General features: G+C 42.2%; 1 protein-coding gene across 1 annotated transcript in view; it reads right to left on the minus strand.

Annotated features, from left to right (window-relative positions):
* LOC120860405 (interphotoreceptor matrix proteoglycan 1-like) overlaps positions 1 to 22,744 on the minus strand; it is a 157,171-nt gene that overhangs the window by 78,772 nt on the left and 55,655 nt on the right. The window contains 5 exon segments of the mRNA XM_040236206.1: positions 10,289 to 10,367; positions 11,349 to 11,425; positions 13,596 to 13,843; positions 15,202 to 15,222; positions 19,630 to 19,688. Coding sequence (XP_040092140.1) covers positions 10,289 to 10,367; positions 11,349 to 11,425; positions 13,596 to 13,843; positions 15,202 to 15,222; positions 19,630 to 19,688 — 484 coding nt within the window.

Consider the following 22,744-nt stretch of genomic DNA (forward strand, 5'->3'; position numbering starts at 1 on the left):
ATGTATCCTCCAAAAACACCGATGTCAGTGAAGTGGGCAAAGGTAACAAAGAATTATGAAACCCCAAGGGTGTGTCAGACACTGTGCTCACTACACGATTTTTTTTTTTTAAGGAATAAGAACACATTTTTTCACTTTAGCAAGTTAATCTTGGAGGGACCCCAGATATGCCTAGCAATCATGTTAGTACCAAGTGGTAAATGCTTGATGAAGGTATATGTACTTTTTAGAGTTAGGGAATTATGAGTCTTTTCAGGCAGCACTTGGGGAAAAGCTTCACAGAGGAGGTGACACATTAGCTGGAACTTTAAGTGTCAATAGGAGGTCTTCAGGCTAGAAGGATGGATGGGTATTATAAGCACAAGAGAAAATAATTTGTACAAAGCCATAAACGTGTGAATATGGATGCCATATTGTGGGAATGGTGAGCAATCCAACCAGAAGAGACCACTCTTTCTGGACCACTTAATTGGCTCTCTCTTTACTCCTTGGAAGAAAAGTTATGACCAACCTAGATAGCATGTTGAAAAGCAGAGACATTACTTTGCCAACAAAGGTCCATCTAGTCAAGGCTATGGTTTTTCCTGTGGTCATGTATGGATGTGAGAGTTGGACTCTGAAGAAAGCTGAGTGCTGAAGAATTGATGCTTTTGAACTGTGGTGTTGGAGAAGACTCTTGAGAGTCTTTTGGACTGCAAGGAGATCCAACCAGTCCACTCTGAAGATCAGCCCTGGGATTTCTTTGGAGGGAATGATGTTAAAGCTGAACCTCCAGTACTTTGGCCACCTCATGTGAAGAGCTGACTCATTGGAAAAGACTCTGATACTTGGAGGGATTGGTGGCAGGAGGAGAAGGGGACGACAGAGGATGAGATGGCTGGATGGCATTGCTGACTCGATGTACATGAGTCTGAGTGAACTCCGGGAGTTGGTGCTGGACAAGGAGGCCTGGCGTGCTGCAATTCATGGGGTCGCAAAGAGTTGGAGACGACTGAGCAACTGAACTGAACTGATGAAGACTTTTGTGTGAGGTGTTGTCTATTAATGCTTCCCGAGTTAGGTGGTCTGGGGTTCATAGTTGAGAATCCCTTGGACTGCAAGGAGATCCAACCAGTCCATTCTGAAGGAGATCAACCCTGGGATTTCTTGGGAAAGAATGATGCTAAAGCTGAAACTCCAGAAAGATCTTCATGACCCAGATAATAATGATGATGTGATCACTAATCTAGAGCCAGACATCCTGGAATGTGAAGTCAAGTGGGCCTTAGAAAGCATCACTATGAACAAAGCTAGTGGAGGTGATGGAATTCCAGTTGACCTGTTTCAAATCCTGAAAGATGATGCTGTGAAAGTGCTGCACTCAATATGTCAGCAAATTTGGAAAACTCAGCAGTGGCCACAGGACTGGAAAAGGTCAGTTTTCATTCCAACCCCAAAGAAAGGCAATGCCAAAGAATGCTCAAACTACCGCACAATTGCACTCATCTTACAGGCTAGTAATGTAATGCTCAAAATTCTCCAAGCCAGGCTTCAGCAATATGTGAACCGTGAACTCCCTGATGTTCAAGCTGGTTTTAGAAAAGGCAGAGGAACCAGAGATCAAATTGCCAACATCTGCTGGATCATGGAAAAAGCAAGAGAGTTCCAGAAAAACATCTATTTCTTGGTGTATTGACTATGCCAAAGCCTTTGACTGTGTGGATCACAAGAAACTGTGGAAAATTCTGAGAGAGATGGGAATACCAGACCACCTGACCTACCTCTTGAGAAATCTGTATGCAGGTCAGGAAGCAACAGTTAGAACTGGACATGGAACAACAGACTGGTTCCAAATAGGAAAAGGAGCACGTCAAGGCTTTATATTGTCACCCTGCTTATTTATTTTATATGCAGATTACATCATGAGAAACGCTGGACTGGAAGAAGCACAAGCTGGAATCAAGATTGCCGGGAGAAAGATCAATAACCTCAGATATGTAGATGACAGCACCCTTATGGCAGAAAGTCAGGAGGAGCTAAAAAGCCTCTTGATGAAAGTGAAAGAGGAGAGTGAAAAAGTTGGCTTAAAGCTCAACGTTCAGAAAACGAAGATCATGGCATCTGGTCCCATCACTTCATGGGAAATAGATGGGGAAACACTGGAAACAGTGTCAGACTTTATTTTTGGGGGCTCCAAAATCACTGCAGATGGTGATTGCAGCCATGAAAGTAAAAGATGCTTACTCCTTGGAAGAAAAGTTATGACCAACCTAGATAGTATATTCAAAAGCAGAGACATTACTTTGCTGACTAAGGTCCGTCTAGTCAAGGCTATGGTTTTTCCTGTGGTCATGTATGGATGTGAGAGTTGGACTGTGAAGAAGGCTGAGAGCTAAAGAATTGATGTTTTTGAACTGTGGTGTTGGAGAAGACTCTTGAGAGTCCCTTGGACTGCAAGGAGATCCAACCAGTCCATACTGAAGGAGATCAACCCTGGGATTTCTTTGGAAGGAATGATGCTAAAGCTGAAACTCCAGTACTTTGGCCACCTCATGCGAAGAATTGACTCATTGGAAAAGACTCTGATGCTGGGAGGGATTGGGGGCAGGAGGAGAAGGGGACAACCGAGGATGAGATGGCTGGATGGCATCACGGACTCGATGGACGTTAGTCTGAGTGAGCTCCAGGAGTTGGTGATGGACAGGGAGGCCTGGCGTGCTGTGATTCATGGGGTCGCAGAGAGTCAGACACGACTGAGCGACTAAACTGAACTGAAACTGGACTTGGTCACTTCATGTGAAGAGTTGACTCATTGGAAAAGACTCTGATGCTGGGAGGGATTGGGGGCAGGAAGAGAAGGGGGTGACAGAGGATGAGATGGCTGGATGGCATCACTGATTCGATGGCCATGAGTCTGGGTGAACTCCAGGAGTTGGTGATGGACAGGGAGGCCTGACGTGCTGCAATTCATGGGGTCGCAAAGAGTCGGACATGACTGAGCAACTGAACTGAACTGAACTGAGCTTCTCAGATGGTAAAGTATCTGCCTGCAATTCAGGAGGCAAGGGTTTGATCCCTGGGTTGGGCAGATCCCCTGGAAAAGGGAATGGCAATCCACTCCAGTATTCTTGCCTGGAGAATCCCATGGACAGACCATGGGGTCACAAAGAGTCAGACAGCGACTGAGCAACTAACACTTTCACTTCACTTCTTCTTTCAAAAAGGGAAATAATCAAATTAACCCATCAATTCTGACTTTCACAGAGGTATTATGCTATAAATTTGTCCATTAACTCCTTCAACTCATTTAACAAAGGTTAATTACCTGTCTAGATGTTCTAAGCATCTGGCTTCACACTGAAGATACTGCAATAAATAGAGACAGACCAAGTCCTTGACCTCATGGAACATGAGCAGCTAGTTCTCTAAAGGGTTCACTCAGTTTAGTTCATCTCACTGATTCCTTTCACTGGAGTCAAAGGCTGAGGGAAGATTAAGAAAAAACAGAAACCCATGGTGTTTTGACCTATTACCCAGATGAGGGCTCTGATGGCTAATTTGACTGGGCCATGGGATGCCCATATATTTGGATAAACACTATTCTGGGCATGTCTGTGAGGGTGTTTCAGGGTGTGAATTAGCAGGCTGAGTAAAGCAGGTTATTTCCTAATGTGGGTGGGCCTCACCCAATCTGTTGGAGGCCTGAATAGGACACAAGGTGAAGTAAGGTAGAGTTCACTCTCTCTCCCTGTCTTTGAGCTGGAATCCTGGTCTTTTGCTTTTGGACTTGGACTCAGACTGAGACTTACGCCACTGATGCCCCTGGGTCTCCAGCTTACTGACTGTAAATCTGGGATGTCACAGCCTCTATAACCATATGAGCTAATTCCTTATAGTAAACCTCTCTCTATCTCTATTTCTTTCTCTCTCTCTCTTTCCCAGTCTCTATCATCTCTCTGCGTGCTGTGTGCTAAATTGCTTCAGTCGTATCCAACTCTGTGCTACCCTATGGACTGCAGCCTGCCACATTCCTCTGTTCATGGGATTCTCCAGGAAAGCATACTGGAGTGGATTGCCATGCCCTCTGCCAAGGGATCTTCCTGACCTAGGGATCAAACTCGTGTCTCTCATATCTCCTGCTTTGGCAAGTGGATTCTTTACCACTGGCACCACCACCTGGGAAGCCCAAGTGGGCTCTTTCTCTATCTCTGTCTGTGTCTCCATCATCTCTCTATCTCTTCCTCTGTCACTATCATCTCTATCTTTCTCTATCTCTTTCTCTATATCTAATCCCCTATTGGGATTCCCTGGTAACTCAGATGGTAAAGAGTTTGCCTGCAGTGTGGGAGACCTGGGTTTGATCCCTGGGTCAGGAAGATCCCCTGGAGAAGAAAATGGCAACCCAGTCCAGTATTCTTGCCTGGAAAATCCCATGGACAGAGGAGCCTGGCGGGCCACAGTCCATGAGTTCACAGAGAGGTGGACGTGACTGAGCGACTTCACTCACTCACTCCCCTACTGGTTCTGTTTCTCTGGAGAATCCAGTCTAATATAGGGTAACAAAAGGCAAAACAATGTCCAATATAAAATAGCTCTGCCTAAAGTTTGCCTTTTCACCTTTGAAATATTGCAAATTATTGAGAGATCTGGCTTTCATCTTAAAAGGCATTCTAGCAAGTGAAAAACTCTGGTATTTGGGAGAACATGAAAAAGCTTCTTTTTTGATAATTCAGGTGATCATTCTAATGAGTGAAAAGGAAAATGTATTACTGCCTACACACCCCTACACCAAACCAAACCAAAACACACAAAATTTTTATCCTAATGATTTGATACTACTTTTGAATGTGTTAGATGCATGTTATATGGAGAACAGTATGTTGAGTTTATTCTATAGGTATATGACTTATATTTATGAAATAGGTATAATCTTAACAGATAACTGGTTCTGCAAGAAAGAAAGGAGTACCCTAAAAAAAAAAAAAATAGAAGACCACAGAATTCCAGGCAAGATAGATACCATTTCATTTAGGGTTCCAGAGGCACATTTTGCAAGTACTTTATCTCACAGGATTAACCACTATATTAAACTACTTCATCTGAGAGCTTTCTATGAGTACTTGACTGAGATTTTAATAGCTTAGTGGGTGGTTGGTGACACTGACCTTAAAAATTTTCCAGGCTAGAATTATCTTAGTGATGCCAAGGTGCAGGGCTGTGGAGTCCTGGCTGTCAGCTACCTGTGCTGGGGAAAGGCCCAGAATTTTATGAGGAAGGGAACCCTTGGTCCTGCCTAGAGCTACTCTTTGTTCCACGACCCCCTCTGTTCTACATAAATATCCTCTTTTATCAGGGAGGTTTTCTAATTGGGGTCTTCATTGGTCATTGAGATACGTCCTTTCTATCCCTGGTTGGGCTGATTTGAAAGTGTATGGATCTCCCATTCATTGGCAACACAGCATATTTGTTGTCTAAGCCCAGGCTAGCAAATATAGTGCTTCTTGGTCAATACTAATCAAAAGCTCAGTTGTGAGTATAATTTTTTTTTTTCTTTTATGGAGCGTTGGCTGACGGTTATGCAGTATAGTCATTCCTATGGATATGCTAAAATCAATCCTTGAGTTAAGCAGTTGGTCAGCACCTGACCTCTCATGGAGCTGCTGTCATGAACTGGGCTTGGGAATTGGCTATGCCTCTCCAGTGAGCGCTTTCTAGGAAATATCTGACAGCAAATTTATGCTGTAGGGAAGCTGATGCAGACAGGACACGGTTCACTGTAACCCAGACGCTCCTCCTTAAAAGGACCTGTAGGAGAAAATTTTTCTCCTAAGCAATTACCATGCTGTAAGCACACAGATTCCAAATTGTGTGACTAATTGCATCGTCCTCACTGAACAGTCTGCCAAGAATCTCAAAGCCAAATTCATGAACCACCTAAAGCACACATAAGACCTTTCTGATGTTTATTTTGCATACAATTTTCTCTACAGAATCATGTGACTTAAAAAAAATATTATTGCGGTGAAACATAGCATGAAGCTAGACATTTTAAAGTGGTTGTTTCAACAAATGAGATAATCTAAAAAACAGAAACAGATTCACAAACACAGATGACAGACTTGTGTTTGTCAAGGGGGAGGGGTTGGGGAGGGAAGTGTTGGGATTAGCAGATGCAAACTATTATATACAGGATGGATAAAGATTGAGGTTGTACTGTATAGCACAGGGAACTATATTCAATATTCTATGATATATCATAATGGAAAAGAGTATGGAAAAGAATGTAAATATGTGTGTAACTGATCAGTTTGCTGTACAGCGGAAATTAACACAACCTTGTAAATCAACTATACTTCAATAAAATAAATTGAAAAAACAAATGGTTCAAATTGTAAAATGTCAAACATACAAAAGAAGGGATAATGCTATTCAGATAAATATTGTCTTAATTCTGTTATTCTAAAATTATTCATTAGTTATAAATATTTGATGACTTAAAAAAAATAAATGATTCAGGAATTGTGAGGAAAATTCACAATATAGTGTAACCATCACCTCTGCCTTGTGTCCAAACATTTTACTACTGTAAAAGTATCATCTGACCTAGCTTTGTTTCATCTTTTCTTCTATTTTCTTTCAATTCTTTAAAAACAAAACCTTACTGTGTTTCATATATGTCTGTAAACCCTCATTATCTTTTTTGGGGAATGATGCAGCATTTTATTAAAATATTGATAAAACCTAAGAAACAGGAATGATTCATTTGTGGAAGACGAATGAAGGAGTTTCAAGAAGGCAGCATCAGCAGGAACTCATGCCAGCAGCGTCAAGTAAAATGAAGATGGAAATGAAGCTGCTAAATTGAAAACAAAATCTGTGATTTTTGTGAAAATTGTGTCCCTGTAATGTGTGAAACATTGTGAAAACTGTGGTGATTAGGAGGTAAGATTAGGAGGTGAAGACTTACAAGGCTAGACTACTAAAACAATGACAATGTAGTGAAATAGAGAAAGAAAGGTTATGAATGGAGGGCAAACAAGATTGAAAGAACATAGTGTTTTAAATGATGGGACTACTTAAGCCAAGCATATGGATGGTTCTGGCTTTGTGACCAGCTATGATGTGACCTTGAGCAAGGCACTTCCCATCTGTAGCCTTGGTTTTCTTACCTGTGAAACGTAAAGTTTAACTAGACTATGTCTAAGAGTCCTTCCAGCTTTAGTGTTCTATGATATATTTATGAATGGAAGGCATGCATAATAAAATGAAAACAGTAAAGCAATTTTGAAAATACAATAATACTTTCATCATAGATATACTATTGTTTTAGTTAATATACCTGAAATGCTGATCTTATAATAAAGCTTTTTTTATATCTTAATGAAGGAAAGGAATTCAGTGAGAACTTTATATCCCTCATGTCATCAAAAGTTGGTTTGTTTTATCCAACCAACTTTTAAGTAATTTAAAAGTCAAAGTAGTGGTTGATATGGATTGTGGCTAATTATCAATAGCCATAAATGCTTTGTTACTTTTTCCATCAAGAGACAAGATCTGTGTTCCCTCCTCTTTAAACAAAATGGTTGCCTAATCATTGGTCTGGGAGGACGTGACACTGTTTCTGGCCCCGAGGAGACTGGCACCTTCCACTTTTTTTCTCTTGTGGTAATGGCTGTTTGAAACCAGCTGACATGCTGGGAGGAAGCTCAAGCAGCCCCTCGAAGAGGATACACAGAGAAGAAATGAGGACTCCAGCCAGTAGCTCTGGCTGAGCACCGACTTGCTAGCCATGCGAGTGAGCCCTCTTGAAAAAAGATCTTCAACACCAGTTGAGGTACTCTAGCTGACACAACATGGGGCGGAGAAGAGCTGTCCCTACTGATTGCTGCCCGAATTTCATATTTATGGGCAAAATAAATGGTTGTTAATTTAAGACACTAACTTCAGGGGTGATTTATAATGCAGAAATAGATAACTGTATCATGTGGCTAACATTCGTTCACTGGTAATCATGTAAACCAAGTATCACCTGTATAGGTGGTTCTGCAATCATGTTATATATGTTTTGGGGAAAACCTTGTATACAATAAAATTACATACTAATTTCACACAAGATTTATGAGGAAAATAGAAATGAGATAGACCACTCAAACCTGTAGAAGTTTGTAAAGAGCCATAACTAAAACATTAAAACTCCCATGAAAATATCAACAATGACAATCTTCCCTGGCATTTTCACTTAGAATCACAGGTCATACTTATCAGCCTCATATTCTGAGGTTCCATGTTTCCTTAAAGACATTTTTATTTAGAGCTTCGCCAGAGAGCTGTATAAAGTGGGAAGCATAGAGATTCCTAAGAGGCTTCCCTGGGGGCTCAGTTGGTAAAAGAGTCTGCCTGCAATGTGAGAGACCTGGGTTCAATCCCTGGTTGGGAAGATCCCCTGGAAAAGGAATGGCAACCCACTCCAGTATTCTTGCCTGGAGAATTCCATGGACAGAGGAGACTGGTGGGCTACAGTCCATGGGGTCACAAAGAGTCAGACAAGACTGAGTGACTAACTTTCACTTTCAAAGCCATTATATCCACTATTTCTTGCACTAAAAAAGGACTCTTCTGCAGAATATTGGTTTTTGTTTTCCTAAGGTCTTCATATATTGATAAAGATTTCCTCTTAAATTATGAGAAAATTTGACCCTATTGCCTCAAAATTAAACATTCTTGAAAATTCAGAAGTGAACTTGAAGCTTCAGAAAACTAAAGATAGAATTACTATATGATCTAGCAATCCTAATCCTGGGCATATGTCCAGACCCAATTGTAATTCAAAAAGATACAGGCATCTCAATGTTCATAGCATCACTGTTCACAATAGCTAAGACATGGAAACAACCTAAACATATGTTGACAGATGAACGATAAAGATGTGGTATAGATAAACAACGGACTACTACTCAGCTATAGAAAAGAACGAAACAGTACCACTTTCAGCAATATGAATGGAACTAGAGATTATCATCAGAAAAGGCAATGGCACCCTACTCCAGTACTCTTGCCTGGAAAATCCCATGGGCAGAGGAGCCTGGTGGCCTGTAGTCTATGGGGTCGCTATGAGTCGGACACGACTGAGCGACTTCACTTTCACTTTTCACTTTCATGCATTACAGAAGGAAATGGCAACTCACTCCAGTGTTCTTGCCTGGAGAATCCCAGGGATGGGGGATGCCTGGTGGGCTGCCGTCTATGGGGTAGCACAGAGTCGGATACGACTGAAGTGACTTAGCAGCAGCAGCAGCAGCTGAGATTATCATACTAATTGAAGTTAGTCAGAAAGAGAAAGACAAGTACTATATGATATCACTTATATGTAGAATCTGAAATATGACACAAATGAAACTATCTATAAAACAGAAATAGACTCACAAATAGAGAGAACAGACTCATGGTTGCCAAGAGGGTGGGCGTTCGAGGACGGTTGGGAACTTGAGTTTAGCAGATGCAAGCCATTATATACAGGATGAATAAACAATAATATCCCTACTGTATAGCACAGGGAACTATATTCAATATCCTGTGACAAACTATAATGGAAAAAAACCTGAACAAAATGTGTACATATGTATGAGTGTATCACTTTGCTATATAGCAGAAATTAACACAACATGGCAAATCAACTGTACTTCAATTAAATTAAAAAAATTACTGAAAAAGTAAAAAATATTAAAAAAGTGAACCAGGAGGATTTCAGTATTTACTGACATCCTTATAGACCAATTGCACATGTGGTAACAGGCAGTAAAGAAACACACATGGGAGAACAGACAGTATCCATGGTCAACCTGTATACTGTGAATAAGAATGTAAACACCGATTGTAAGGGCCCAGTCCTCTGTCGCCATAGCCCTTTGCCGCGGATGTGGGCTTTAGGACCTGCCTTGGCCTGACAAGCTCTCAGGTTTGAAGCCCAGCAGAGACAGCTGTTCCGTGTGGGCAGTCGGGGCTGCTTTGGTTTCAGCTTCTTTTTCACCAGATCTGTTGGGAAAGGGCTTACAGTGCTCTCTGTGAGACTGGGGCCCAGAGCTGAGGAAAGGAGGCTGAGGGTGATCGCCTCGTCAGGAGGAGTCCAGTGGATGGCTCTCCTGTTGGAAATGCTGTGGGGAGCCAACCCTCTCCTGAGGGCTGAGGAAGACTTGAATCACTGAACTCTGAAGCAGTGTCAGTCATAGATGTAGTCCTCAAAGAGGATGTTGTCATCTAACATAGACCCTATGGGAAGGGTCTCTGACTCTAGAACATAGCCTCTACTCACCAGATAGACTGTGTCCTGCTCTGTCCACTGTCTCCAGCCGGGGTTGACCGAGAGGAAGTTCTGGACTCAGAGTAGCATCCTGAAGAAGGATTTAGAGACAGCTGTTGACAAGGGACATTGCTCTGTATCTGAGAAGGGCTATGCTCTGTATTTTTTCTTTTCAATTAAATTTGAACAAATCATTTTGTAGTTGACTTGAATCTACTGTGGATTCTGATATAGGTTCTGATACAGAAACAAGTCCTGAAAGGAAAAGGTGCATTGATACAGTAGAAAAATACAGTCTTTTGGCTAACTGAGTCTGCCTGTGTAGGGTTAACTTATAACTGAAATACTTTGAAACCTGCATCAGTCACGTTTGAACTTATGAATTCTTTCATTAAAAAAGGGAATAGAGCTTAGTCAGCACTTTCAGTTATGGACCCCCAGGGACAACTTTTCGCATAAATTAAATGAACATACCTTTAAATGAAATACATAAATTATTACTGAATTCATAACTTTGTACTTCCTAAGACATTCATTTATACTTGCAACCCCCCCGATAAATATATAAAGACTTTAGACTTAAGAACAAATGTATTTTTATGCTTGTATTTGTGTCAGAAAGTCAAAGTCAAATAATACATTGTGCTGTAAGTATTCTTTTCACTTCATGAACACATATTTGTTTTATGAAAAAGGCAAATTCTGATTCTAATTGGAACAAAGCTCTAACTATGTTGAAGAAAACTTTGAATTTAACAATATTTGAAATGCAAGTTGTATTATGTCTTATTAATACAGACACTGAAATTGGGTAAGCAAGTACTACCTGTAAGACTCAGAAAATAATTATATTTATTTGATTATTTTTATTGGAGTATAGTGATTTAAAATGCTGTGTTAGTTTCAGGTGGACTAAGTGACTCAGTTGTATATATACATGTATTCATTCTTTTTTAGATTCAATTGACACTGTAGAAGGGATCTTGCTCTGTTCAGTCCTTAGGCTGTTTTTTTTCTGATGGAAGTTTGGAGGCTTTGTTCCTATTTGAAGGACAAAGGATAACAAACTCACCTTTGTGATAACAGTGAGGAGAGTGGGCAGCACCAACTGGGTGTCAGGATCCAGGCTTGGCAATGACCCAACAATTTCTGTGGGTGAAAAAAATATCACAAGGGTTCAATGTCCCCCCTGCCCTTTTTTTTTTTGTGTGGTTGGGGCAGTAAAACAGTGAGGGTTATAAAATGTGGCAAAAGTCAGTCCTTAAGGAGGATACAACAAATGATCAAGAAATCAGCATCAGACGCATTGGTGGTCATTGATCCTTTAGGATCAATGGTTGGTTGCAGGGGGTGCATTGCGCAAGTCTATGTGATAGAACAGTTATTAAGGTGGTTTTTAAGGTCTTCAGTTGTACATATTAGGACCAAGCAGCCAGGCTCACTGGCTAGGCCAGTGGGAACAAAAATATTGCTAAGCTGACAAAGAAAGGAATGTCTAGAATAAATACTGGAACCAAGGACCATTTGTGAGTCCTTGTGAGGCTTGCTTCCACCCTGAAGCTGGATTTTCAGATTATCCCAAAGGATTTAACCAAGAGACCAACCCAGAGTATCAGGTGGCCTCGGAGATGAGCCTGAAGTTTTTCACTGAAATAGAAATTCAAAAGTGAACCAAGAGGATTTTAATCCTTACTGACATCTTTACTGACATGCCCTCTATCTAATCCCAAGAGACCTTTGTAAAGTTTTCCAGAGTTGAGTTTGACTATCTGAATTACAGAAACAGACCTGACAGAGAATGCCAGTTTTGTGCCAGGTCACACTAAAATGACATTTCCAGTGCTCATCTATTATGCCTGGAGCACCAGGAATTGTGAAGAGTTCCAGGCTCCTGGGTCCCTCCAGGCACCCTCTGAGGGTCCTGCTTCTCTGCTGATGTCTTTAGATCTATACACTCTTCTCTCTCCACAACTCTCTGCCCTGGGAAGTTGACTTATATGAGCCATATCAGTGGTTCCTCACTCCCTGTCCTTGGGATGGCTTAGATGAGGGGTCCTCAACCCTCAGGCCCATACCAGTCCAAGGCCTGATAGGGACTGGGCCGCACAGTAGAAGGTGAATGGCCGAAGAAGCAAAGCTGCATTTGCCGTTCCCACGTGGCTCCCCACCGCTGCATTACCGCTGAATCATTCCCTTTCCTCTTTATCTGTCTTCCATGAAACTGGTCCCTGGTGCCCAAAAGGTTGGGGACTGCTGGTTAGATCAGGCCTGGAGGTAGTGGCGGGGATTTGCTGCTTCCAGCTCCAGGGAACTGTTCTAGTCCTCTGGGCACAGAGTGCATGTCCAGTCATGTCTGACTCTTTGTGACCCCATGGACTGTAACCCATCAGGCTCCTCTTGTCCATGAAATTTTCCAGGCAAGAATACTGGAGCGGGTTGCCATTTTCTTCTCTACCTCTGGGCGTTAGGGAAACCTTTATAAATAGTCCCGTTATCAAACTCTTCTCAAATTATTCTAATTTGAGTGTGCCATCTTTCCTCCTGGGCCCTGACCAATTTACTAGATAAGGGAATCTGGGTTGTGCCAGGGGAATACAACCCAGGTTCTTCTCTCCACCTGGACTTGGTGGGTGACTGTTGTTGAGCTGGATGGAGCTACAGCTGTTGGCTTCCCTAGAGCTATTTATGGCATGAAGTGGTCATGAAAGCGTTATCAAATGAGACCCTGGGGACAGTGAGGAAAGACAGAAATGATACCTTCCAGAGTCACAGTTGGACCGTAAGGAAGGCAGAACGCAGAAGAATTGATGCTTTCAAACTATGGTGTGGGAGAAGACTGTTCAGAGTCTCTTGGACAGCAAGGAGATCAAACCAGTGAATCCTAAAGGAAACCAACCCTGAATACTCATTGGAAGGACTGATGCTGAAGCTCCAATACTTTGGCCACCTGATGCGAACAGCTGACTCATTGGAAAAGACCCTGATGCTGGGAAAGATTGAAGGCAGGAGGAGAAGGGGACGACAGAGGATGAGATGGTTGGATGGCATTACTGATTCAATGGACACAAACTTGGGAAGACTCTGGGAAACAGTGAGGGACAGGGAGGCCTGGCGTGCTGCAATCCATGGGGTCGCAAAGAGAGGACATGACTTAGTGACTGAAAAACAATAGCAAAACAACAAAACAAAAAGCAACAAAAGTCACAGAAATGATCGACTCTACAGGACCTATTAAAATATCAGTGACCAGGGGACATTCATGCCTCCTTGTCTCTATCAGAATGAGGATAATCCCAGAGCTATGAAATCACCCACTGACCGTCAGTGAACCGAATTGTCCCCACATCCAAGGATTGGTCTTCCTCCAGGGCTCTGCTGATCAGCTTCCTGAGCTCTGACACTGTGGGATAGAGTTCTCTTAGCTTCTCTTCCTCCATCGTTCCACGAGGGTCTCCTTCACTTTCAATTTTGTTGGAATCAAATGACGGAGGGTCACTGGCAGGGCTTTTTGCTTCTGCCTTGCCTTTCTTAAAGATGGCTGTAAGTTGCATCTCTGTGGAGCTCGTCCTGTAGACAGCAGGGGACACGTTGCACCCAAAGCCATGGTTACATGCCTTGTAAAGAGAACCACTATGCTGCTACAAAGCTTCAGGACAGCTTCAACCTCTGATGGGCTCTTGATGAATATCACACTTGAAACTAATTTCAGTGTTTATTAGAAATTTGAAAGGTGGGAAAGAATTAATGTATATTTTAGCTCTGAAATAGATTGTTATGGTAAGACTTAAATCCAGCTTGAAGAGGGACTGCTAACTGGATCAAGGGGCCATAGATTCTCATTTCAGGTCTTTGTGAAAAAGTGTTAATTGCCACGAGTTGCTGGTGTTGATCAGTGTTTTTCATGGCCAGTCAGTAGGAAGGATGAATTGTCTTTTTTTCTCTACAAGTAGCCTCCTTTAGGAAAGTCTATGAAATACAAGTAGGATAGAGCAATAGGACAATAATGTTTGAGTGTTGTAACCAAGTCAAAGCTTCAGTTCTCAAGGCTATTTATTTCCTTTTTTTTTTTCAAGAAGCATTTTTTAATTAAAAAAATACAACTCTATATTAAACATAATTTTGTCTTCCCTCAAGTTGCTTTTAAAATAACATCTTGGAAGGAAGATGTGAGAAAAGAGAAAGGGAAGTAGTTAATGATTAACTGTATTTATTCTCATATTTATTGATTCAATGCCCTTATGCATTTATAAATGAAATAGGATTCTCTCCAGTCTGTGGTCTAGGACCAGATTTCACCTCTTTATTTATGCCATAAATTCACACAGAGGGATACAAAAATGTTTTAAAGGCCACAGGAGCCAGTAATGTGTATTCTCAGCAGTTCTTCAGGCCACATGATTAGTCAAAGTCTGCATTTGGTTATTTCACCAGTTACAGGAGCCAAGCTGGATACCTACTACTGAGCTCTCTAAGGTATAGTGGGCCCAGTCATGCTGACTTTGGAGCCAAGGGGCAAATTACTTTCTCTGCTTTATTCCACACCTAAATATGTTGCGTGCACGAGTGTGCAACCAGACTGACAACTTCCCATCACAAACGACATTTTGGAAATTGTTGAGACATACTTGCATTGCAGATAGGTGCTTTTATGTTTTTCTTTTGAAAAGCTTTTGAGTTTTATAGAAGACAGTTCCACTGATAAAGTCACATTTTACCTGCGTATCTCATGTAGTGATCTTGATTCAAGAATTATTTTCTACTGCTGACCAATTGATCAGTTACTCCCATTAAACTAAGTCACCAATGGTCAATGACTTATCCAGATTTTATATGTAAAAATGATCTCTAAGAGATGAGCATATAAATGTGTCTATGTGGGGTGATATACTATATTTCAAAACAGTAGGAAAAAAAGTTCAAATTACCCATCTCTTTCTTTCTTTGGTCTTCATTTCATCACGTACAATGGAAACATGGAAAGGAGAAAGAATTTTCAAGAAATTTACTGAGACATTCAATGAATCAATTCATATACATATTACATTGTCTCTCACGTTGGTTCAGAGCTTTGAAGGAAATATATAAACTGCCATCAGAATCTGGATGGAAATTTTGAGAACCATATGAATCTCAGGAAGTAAACATTATTCTATGATGCTTCTTATTAGAATATGAGCCCTAATTCAAAGATTATGCATCCTTAAACTCTTTGATTTCCTTATATTCCTTTTATAGAGGTTGCAAATATATCCTATAGCTCTTAGGTTTGCAGGCCTACTGGTACCAGGAAGTTTTTTAAAAAAATATTTTGTAAATGGATTTTTCATCCTCTGTATGGCATTATATGGTTAGTTTATTCCTGAAGGTAATTTATTTGAGACTCGACACTGGAACTGGAGTTTTACTGACTGATTGTTTTTTGAATTGGTTTCATCAGGAAGACTTAAGGGGGATGGTACAATCTACTGTGCAACAGGGTGCAGGAAAAACAAATACCTGTTTACTGAGAGGGTGGTTTGTTGCAGGCAGTTTAGGCGCATCCTCACTTAATCTTTGCAACAACAACTCCCATTTCATAGATAAGGGAAGATGCAGAGAGAGGGAAAGCTATCATTTGGAAAGTGGCAGAACTAGTATTCAAACCCTGGCCATAAACCTGGGTTCATTTTGCCATGTCACTACCTGTTTGTGCCAGAAAGGTCATTTGGTCACCAGACTGAAAAAAAAATTCTGGACTTCTCTGGGCATATGTGTGAATTTAGTTCAGAAGCTACATTCAGTTTTCCCACTTTATGTCTCAAGCGCTGCTGCTGCTGCTACTGCTAATTCGCTTTAGTCGTGTTCGACTCTGTGTGACCCCATAGACGGCAGCCCACCAGGCTCCCCGGTCCCTGGGATTCTCCAGGCAAGAACACTGGAGTGGGTTGCCATTTCCTTCTCCAATGCATGAAAGTGAAAAGTGATAGCGAAGTCGCTCAGTCGTGTCTGACTCTTTGCGACCTATGGACTGCAGCCCACCAGGCTCCTCCATCCATGGGATTTTCCAGGCAAGAGTACTAGAGTGGGGTGCCATCGCCTTCTCCAGTCTCAAGCACTAGTTGCTGACAAAGACACTCTACACACGTGATGGCATTTGCATTGCTGCTCTTTCTGCCTGGATCACAAAGTCATTCACTGTCACTCTTTGATGTAACATGACTGAAACTGCTTCTACTGCTAGACATTTATTCAGGCCTTGTCTCTTGCTTGTTTTCAGCAATAGTTTTCAATCCGTGAAGCTCTGAAGAAAGACCAAGCTTCCTGGGCCAAGACCCTAGTCCTATTAACTTCACAGAATTGTTTTGTTGAGATGCAATTGTCATAAAACAAACTACACATGTTGCACATGTACAGTCTGATAAATTTCATATATACACCCGTGAAACCACCACTGCAATCAAATTCATACCCCCAAAAGTTTACTTATGGCTGTTTATAATCTTCCCCTTTCATCCCTCTCTGTCTCCCCCTCCTTAAGGAACAACTGATCTGTTTTCTCTCACTGTAGACTAGTTTGCACTCTGCGTGCTTGCATGCTAAGTCGATTCCGTCATGTCCAACTCTGTGTGACCCTATGGACTGTAGGCTGCCAGGCTCCTCTCTCTGTGGGGTTCTCCAGGCAAGAATACTGGAGTGGGTTGCCAGGCCCTCCTTCAAGGGCTCTTCTCAATTCAGGGATGGAATCTGAGTCTCTTAAGTCTCCCGCGTTGGCAGGCAAGTTCTTTACCACTAGGGCTGCCTGGGAAGCCCTGCTTTTCATTATCTAGAGTTAAATGCAAATGGAAGTATACCATACCCTTTTTTTTTTCCTGGCATCTTTCACTCAACATAATTATTTTGAAATAAATCTATGTTGTTGTGCATTCTGATAGTTTGTTCCTTTGCTAAGTAGAAGTCTATGATAAGAATATACCACAGTTTGTTTATCTACAGCTCTGTTGAAGGACATTGGGGTTGTTTCCAGTTCTTGGCTAATACAATTAAACTGCTGTGGATATTTGTGTGTAAGTTTTTGAAGGAGTAAGTTTTTGAAGGAGTATACCCTCTAACTGGGCTTCCCTGGTAGCTCAGCTGGTAAAGGATCCACCTGCAATGTAGGAGACCCTGGTTTGAATCCTGGGTTGGGAAGATCCTCTGGAGAAGGGGTAGACTACCCACTCAGAGTGTTATTGGGCTTCCCTGGTGGCTCAGACAGTAAAGAATCTGCCTGTAATGCGTGTAGACCTGGGTTTGATCTCTGTGTTGAGAAGATCCCCTGGAGAGGGGCATGGCAGCCCACTCCAATGTTCTTGACTGGAGGATCCCCATGGACAGAGGAGCCTGGTGGGCTGCAGTTCATGGGGTTGCAAAGAGTTGGACACAACTGAGAGACTAGGCACAGCATTTTCTAACTAGACTGAATGATTGTTACAGCCATATTTAAAGTGGAAATTTTACTGCTCCTCTTTATAATTATGGTAATAATAGGTGTTCTAATTACTTCCCAGTTGTGTTGAAAGATTCAAATGAGGTCACTGATCTAAACGTACTTGTTCAATTGTAGATCAGGTTTTCTATAATTGAGCTCACAAAAAGAGAGTACTTTGAGGCTCCTGCGGTTTTAGGTTCTTCTGTAGGGGGATCTGGCTCCATGAGAAAGCAATTTCCTTCATAACAAGTTTGCTTTATATTATTCTGAGCATTGTTTTCATGGTTAAAAGTTTGCCACACTCATAAGCATATTCTTTACTGTTTTCAGAGGTCAAAATATTTTCTGGGAGACTAATTCTATACAACATAATGGAAATCATTGACAAAATGTGATCAAATTTACATTATAAGCATCCTCGACAGAAATAAGAATAAATTCTTACCGAGAAAAACACTGGGAAAGATGCAATTTCAAGGGATATGTCTTTACAATTTTTACCAGGCAAAATTTCATCACCTGACATTTTGGTCTCCTTCTGAAACAGTTTTTTTTTTTTTTTTAGTTTTTCAATTTATTTGAAGGGTGGGGATAATGAGTATGTGAACATTCACCAAGAGAATTCCTATCATTTCCATCAGGTTTAACTTAAAAATTTGTTCTTTCACTGCAATGATCTATCCAGAAGACCTTGCGTCTATACTAGTATTCTCCTATCACCTTTTATTCCCCTCTAATCCATCTGATTTCACGTGGAGTACTGTGGAGCAACATCTTAAAATTAAGGAAAAAAAAAGTTTGCTTTGGTAAATGTTAAGAGTTTCATCTTTTGTTACTTTTGTGGTTCATGTCAACAGTTCCTTCCTCTGGAATTACACAAACCAGAGGTGCCTGATATCTCATGAGAAATCAATGGATGGACAGCCCCTCACCTCTCCCCCGACCGAAGCTCTTCTCTGTGAGTGTGGGACCTGCCCTACGGACCTTCTTGCTTTAAGACATCAGATGATGACGGGCTGGGAAGAACTTTGAGTCAGGTCTGTCCTCCCATTTTATACACCCCCCTCCATGCAAGGGATCTCATTCTGCTCACACCAGGGCTGCTATATGCCCTGTGGCACAGTTTTTTTTTTTTTAAATACCATATTATGATCCCACTTGTAAATGTTTTGAATGATGAGAACTTAAAGATGCAAAAAAAATTCTTGCCCCAAATCCTCAACCCACATCAGACTGTTGAGATGCCTGCTTGACAGAAACCCTACAAACGTGATGGAACTCTGCTTCGGTGTGGCACTATTTTCTTTCATGTCTTCTATTTTAAATTTCAATTTTTAAAATTTTGCATGGTAATACATTACTATGGTTCAGACATCTGAAAGATGTGAAAGTGTGGTCAGACATCAGAATGATAAAAAGGCACTTGCCTCCGTACCCCTGTCCACCCAATTCTCTTACTCCTTGGGTACCACTCTATTAGTTTCCCTGGTCTCCCCAGGGTCAGACTGATTTGCTTAAACAATGATGGTATTTAGCACTGGATAGGAAAACAGTCAATCAGACAGCAAGGTAACTAACTGCTACCTTTTTGGGTCTGTCTTTGCTGAGGGATTTTCCTAAAAGGTTCTGTAGTGACATTGCCAAGGACAGAGGACAAGCTCTTCGCAGAAAGCCATGTTTTTGACTCCAGAGGGAGGAAGGAGCAGCTCCTGTGTTATGCTTTAAAAATCACCTAGAGTCATGTTCTAATTAGACAAGTCCTTTATCTGAAATGTATTTAGATTTCAGGATTTGGCAGAGTTAAACAACTGGGGCATAAGGGACCTTAAAATCCTCATGACATCACTTTTCAAAGAGGATAAAGAGATAGTAAATTTAAAAATTGAGAAGAGTCCAATTCTCTTACCTAAATCCTGACACATGGATCTCTTTGAATCCTGGAAGTTTCTTAAATATCTTTTGCATCTGCAGAGAGAAAAACATTTATGAAACCCTTTTTGGTTCTACTGGGTCAGATCTTACCTAACTGAAAAAGCCTAAACACTTTTGATGAGTTAGTGGAAAAAATGAAAATTAAAGTAACGATTGAGGCCAAACTCTTTGTTCTCAGTTATTTCTGAAACCCAGAGGAAAGTGCTTTGCTATTCATTGAAAAGCTAATAATTGGGTAGTTCTGAGCTGCTTTACTCATCTTATATAAAACATGAAATAATTTAAGTTAGCATTATTTGGAAGAAGGCTACAGTGCTTTTAGTTATATGCACTGGATGGTGGTTTAGTCTCTAAGTTGTGTTCAACTCTTCCAACCCCATAGCCCGCCAGGCTTCTCTGTCCATAGGATTCTCCAGGCAACAATATTGGAGTGGGTTGCTATTTCCTCCTCCAGAGGATTTTTCCCACCCAGAAATCAAACCCAGGTCTCCTGCATTGCATGCAGACTCGTTACTGACTTGAGTTATGAGGGAATCCCACACACTGAGTAATGATCATATTTTCCGAGCAACTAAAACACAGGGCTTCCCTCAGCTGGTACAGAATCTGCCTGCAATGCAGGAGACCTGGGTTTGATCCCTGGGTTGGGAAAATGCCCTGGAGAAGGGAATGGCTATCCACTCCAGTATTCTGGCCTGGAGAACTCCAGGGACTGGAGTCCATGGGTTGCAAAGAGTTGGGGTGACTGAATTACTTTCACATTCACTTGGTCTGCCCTGGTGGCTCAGATGGTAAAGAATCTACCCACAGTGTGGGAGAAGGAAACGGCAACCCACTCCAATATGCTTGCCTGGAGAGTTCCATGGACAGAGGAGCCTGGTGGGCTGCAGTTATGAAGCTGCAGAGTCAGACGTGACTGAGCAACTAACACACACATTATTGTCGGTGTTGTTCAGTCACCAAGTTATGTCTGACCCTCTGTGACCCCATGAATTGCATCAGGCCAGGCCTCCCCGTCTGTCACCATCTCCTGGGGTTAGCCGCAACTCAAGTCCATTGTATCACATGATTTGGAAGATTCTGTGATGCTTAAAGGATTATTAAAGTCAGACCGGCTGCTGTACCTAAATAAAATGGTAGAAGCCTATAGTAGATTAGTGAATATAACAAAAAAAGACACAGACAGCTTAGAGACAGCAGACTAGAGATTACCAGTGGGGAGAATAAAGGAGGAGGGGCAAGAGAGGAGGATGGGGTTACGTATAAAATACCGTCTATAACATAAGTTACAAGGATACACTGTACAAAGCAGGGAATATAGCCAATGTTTTATAATAATGATAAATGGAATGGGACCTTTAAAAATTGTGAATCACTATACTGTACACCTGTAACAAATAATATTGTATAGCAACTATACTTCAATTGAAAGAATAAAGAATGAGTAGAAAAATGATAGCAGCAGCTTCGAATCTTATTAGATTCGCTCTTAGATTTACATGGACTTTACATTTTCTTGATCTGACCTTGCTAATGAGGCATATGATCAAAATGTTTTACGATTGCAGGACTCAATGACTCCCTGACCCACGGCAGCCTTCTGTCTCTGGGTTCCCCCAGGAGGGATGCTGCTGCTGCTAAGTCGCTTCAGTCGTGTCCGACTCTGTGTGACCCCATAGACGGCAGCACACCAGGCTTCCCCGTCCCTGGGATTCTCCAGGCAAGAACACTGGAGTGGGTTGCCACTTCCTTCTGTAATGCATGAAAGTGGAAAGTGAAAATACAGTCGCTCAGTCGTGTCCGACTCTTAGCGACCCCATGGACTGCAGCCCACCAGGCTCCTCCGTCCATGGGATTTTCCAGGCAAGAGTACTGGAGTGGGGGGCCATGAGATGGTCCTCGCCAAACTCAGCAGCATTCTCCACCCCTTCTCCACTGAGTCCCTGCTTTTCTCAGGTTCCTTTCCCATTCCTCTGGCCACTTTCCCAGTCGCCTTTGCTCCATCCGATTAATATTTCTGGCTTCACCCGCTGCTTTAACTGCAAGGATTCTGCAGGTCTGCATCCTCAGCCTCGTGTTGCACTCGTGTTTCCATTTAGGCAGGAAGTTCACCCTGGGCTCTGTGTTAGGCTCTTGGGACGCATCACCATGGAGATGTGCCCTGGGCAGCTCACTAGTGGGAAAGCAGGGAGGCAACAGAGGCCACGAGGAAGTAATAACAGTTTGTAGCGAGGCATGGGAGGGAGAAGAGGGCCAAAGGAAGTCTGGAGAGGTGAGCAGGACCTGCCCCGTCTGCCATCCCCTGTGCCCACTCCCCTCTACCTCTCAAGGGAGATCTGATTTGCTCCCACGGCTTCTATGATCACCTAAGAAACAGTTTCGAGTCCTTCACTTGCAGATCCCAACTTTGCCACTAACTAAATAAGGCTGGACCAGAATCAGCCTCATCCTTCCCGATCTGCCTGCCTCCCCCAGGCGCCCTGTATCAGTCAGGGTCACAGATACTCATCAGCTTCCATCCAGAGAGCCCAGCAGTCTCTACACACCTTCCCTCTACGCTCCTCCCATCCAGCCACCGACACATGCTGGTCCAAATCCCCCACGCCTTTCGATGCCACCAAGTTCTCCTTATTCCCATGGCAGGCACACCCTCCCTGTCTGCTGAAATGGTTTTTCTGGATGATGTGTAGGGGAAAGGAAGAGTTTTGGGTGTAAGAATGGCATTTACGACCCTCCACAATTTACCCTGTCCACCCCCCGAGTACCTTTCCATTGCTCTTCCTGCCATCCTTACTCCCTTGACAAATATCCTGTCCTCAAGTCACACTAAACTAACCCCCGTGTCTCCCTAAATACAACCTGTCCTTCTTCCCGACTTCTGTGACTGTTCTTCCCTTTGGCCTAAGAGGCAACATCTATCTTCTGCTCATTGACTGTCCTCCCTGCCCCCAGTAATTCAAAGGCAGCTCAAACATCTTCTCTACTGAAAAACATTTGTAATTCCCCAAAGTCAGGCTCCATTTTATCTTCTCCCTACTGTTCTAGAACTTATTGCTATATATCCCACAAGATAGTTCATGAGGGGCATG

This window comes from Oryx dammah, unplaced genomic scaffold, assembly GCF_014754425.2.
Source record: "Oryx dammah isolate SB20612 unplaced genomic scaffold, SCBI_Odam_1.1 HiC_scaffold_11072, whole genome shotgun sequence".
Classification (NCBI taxonomy): Eukaryota; Metazoa; Chordata; class Mammalia; order Artiodactyla; family Bovidae; genus Oryx; species Oryx dammah.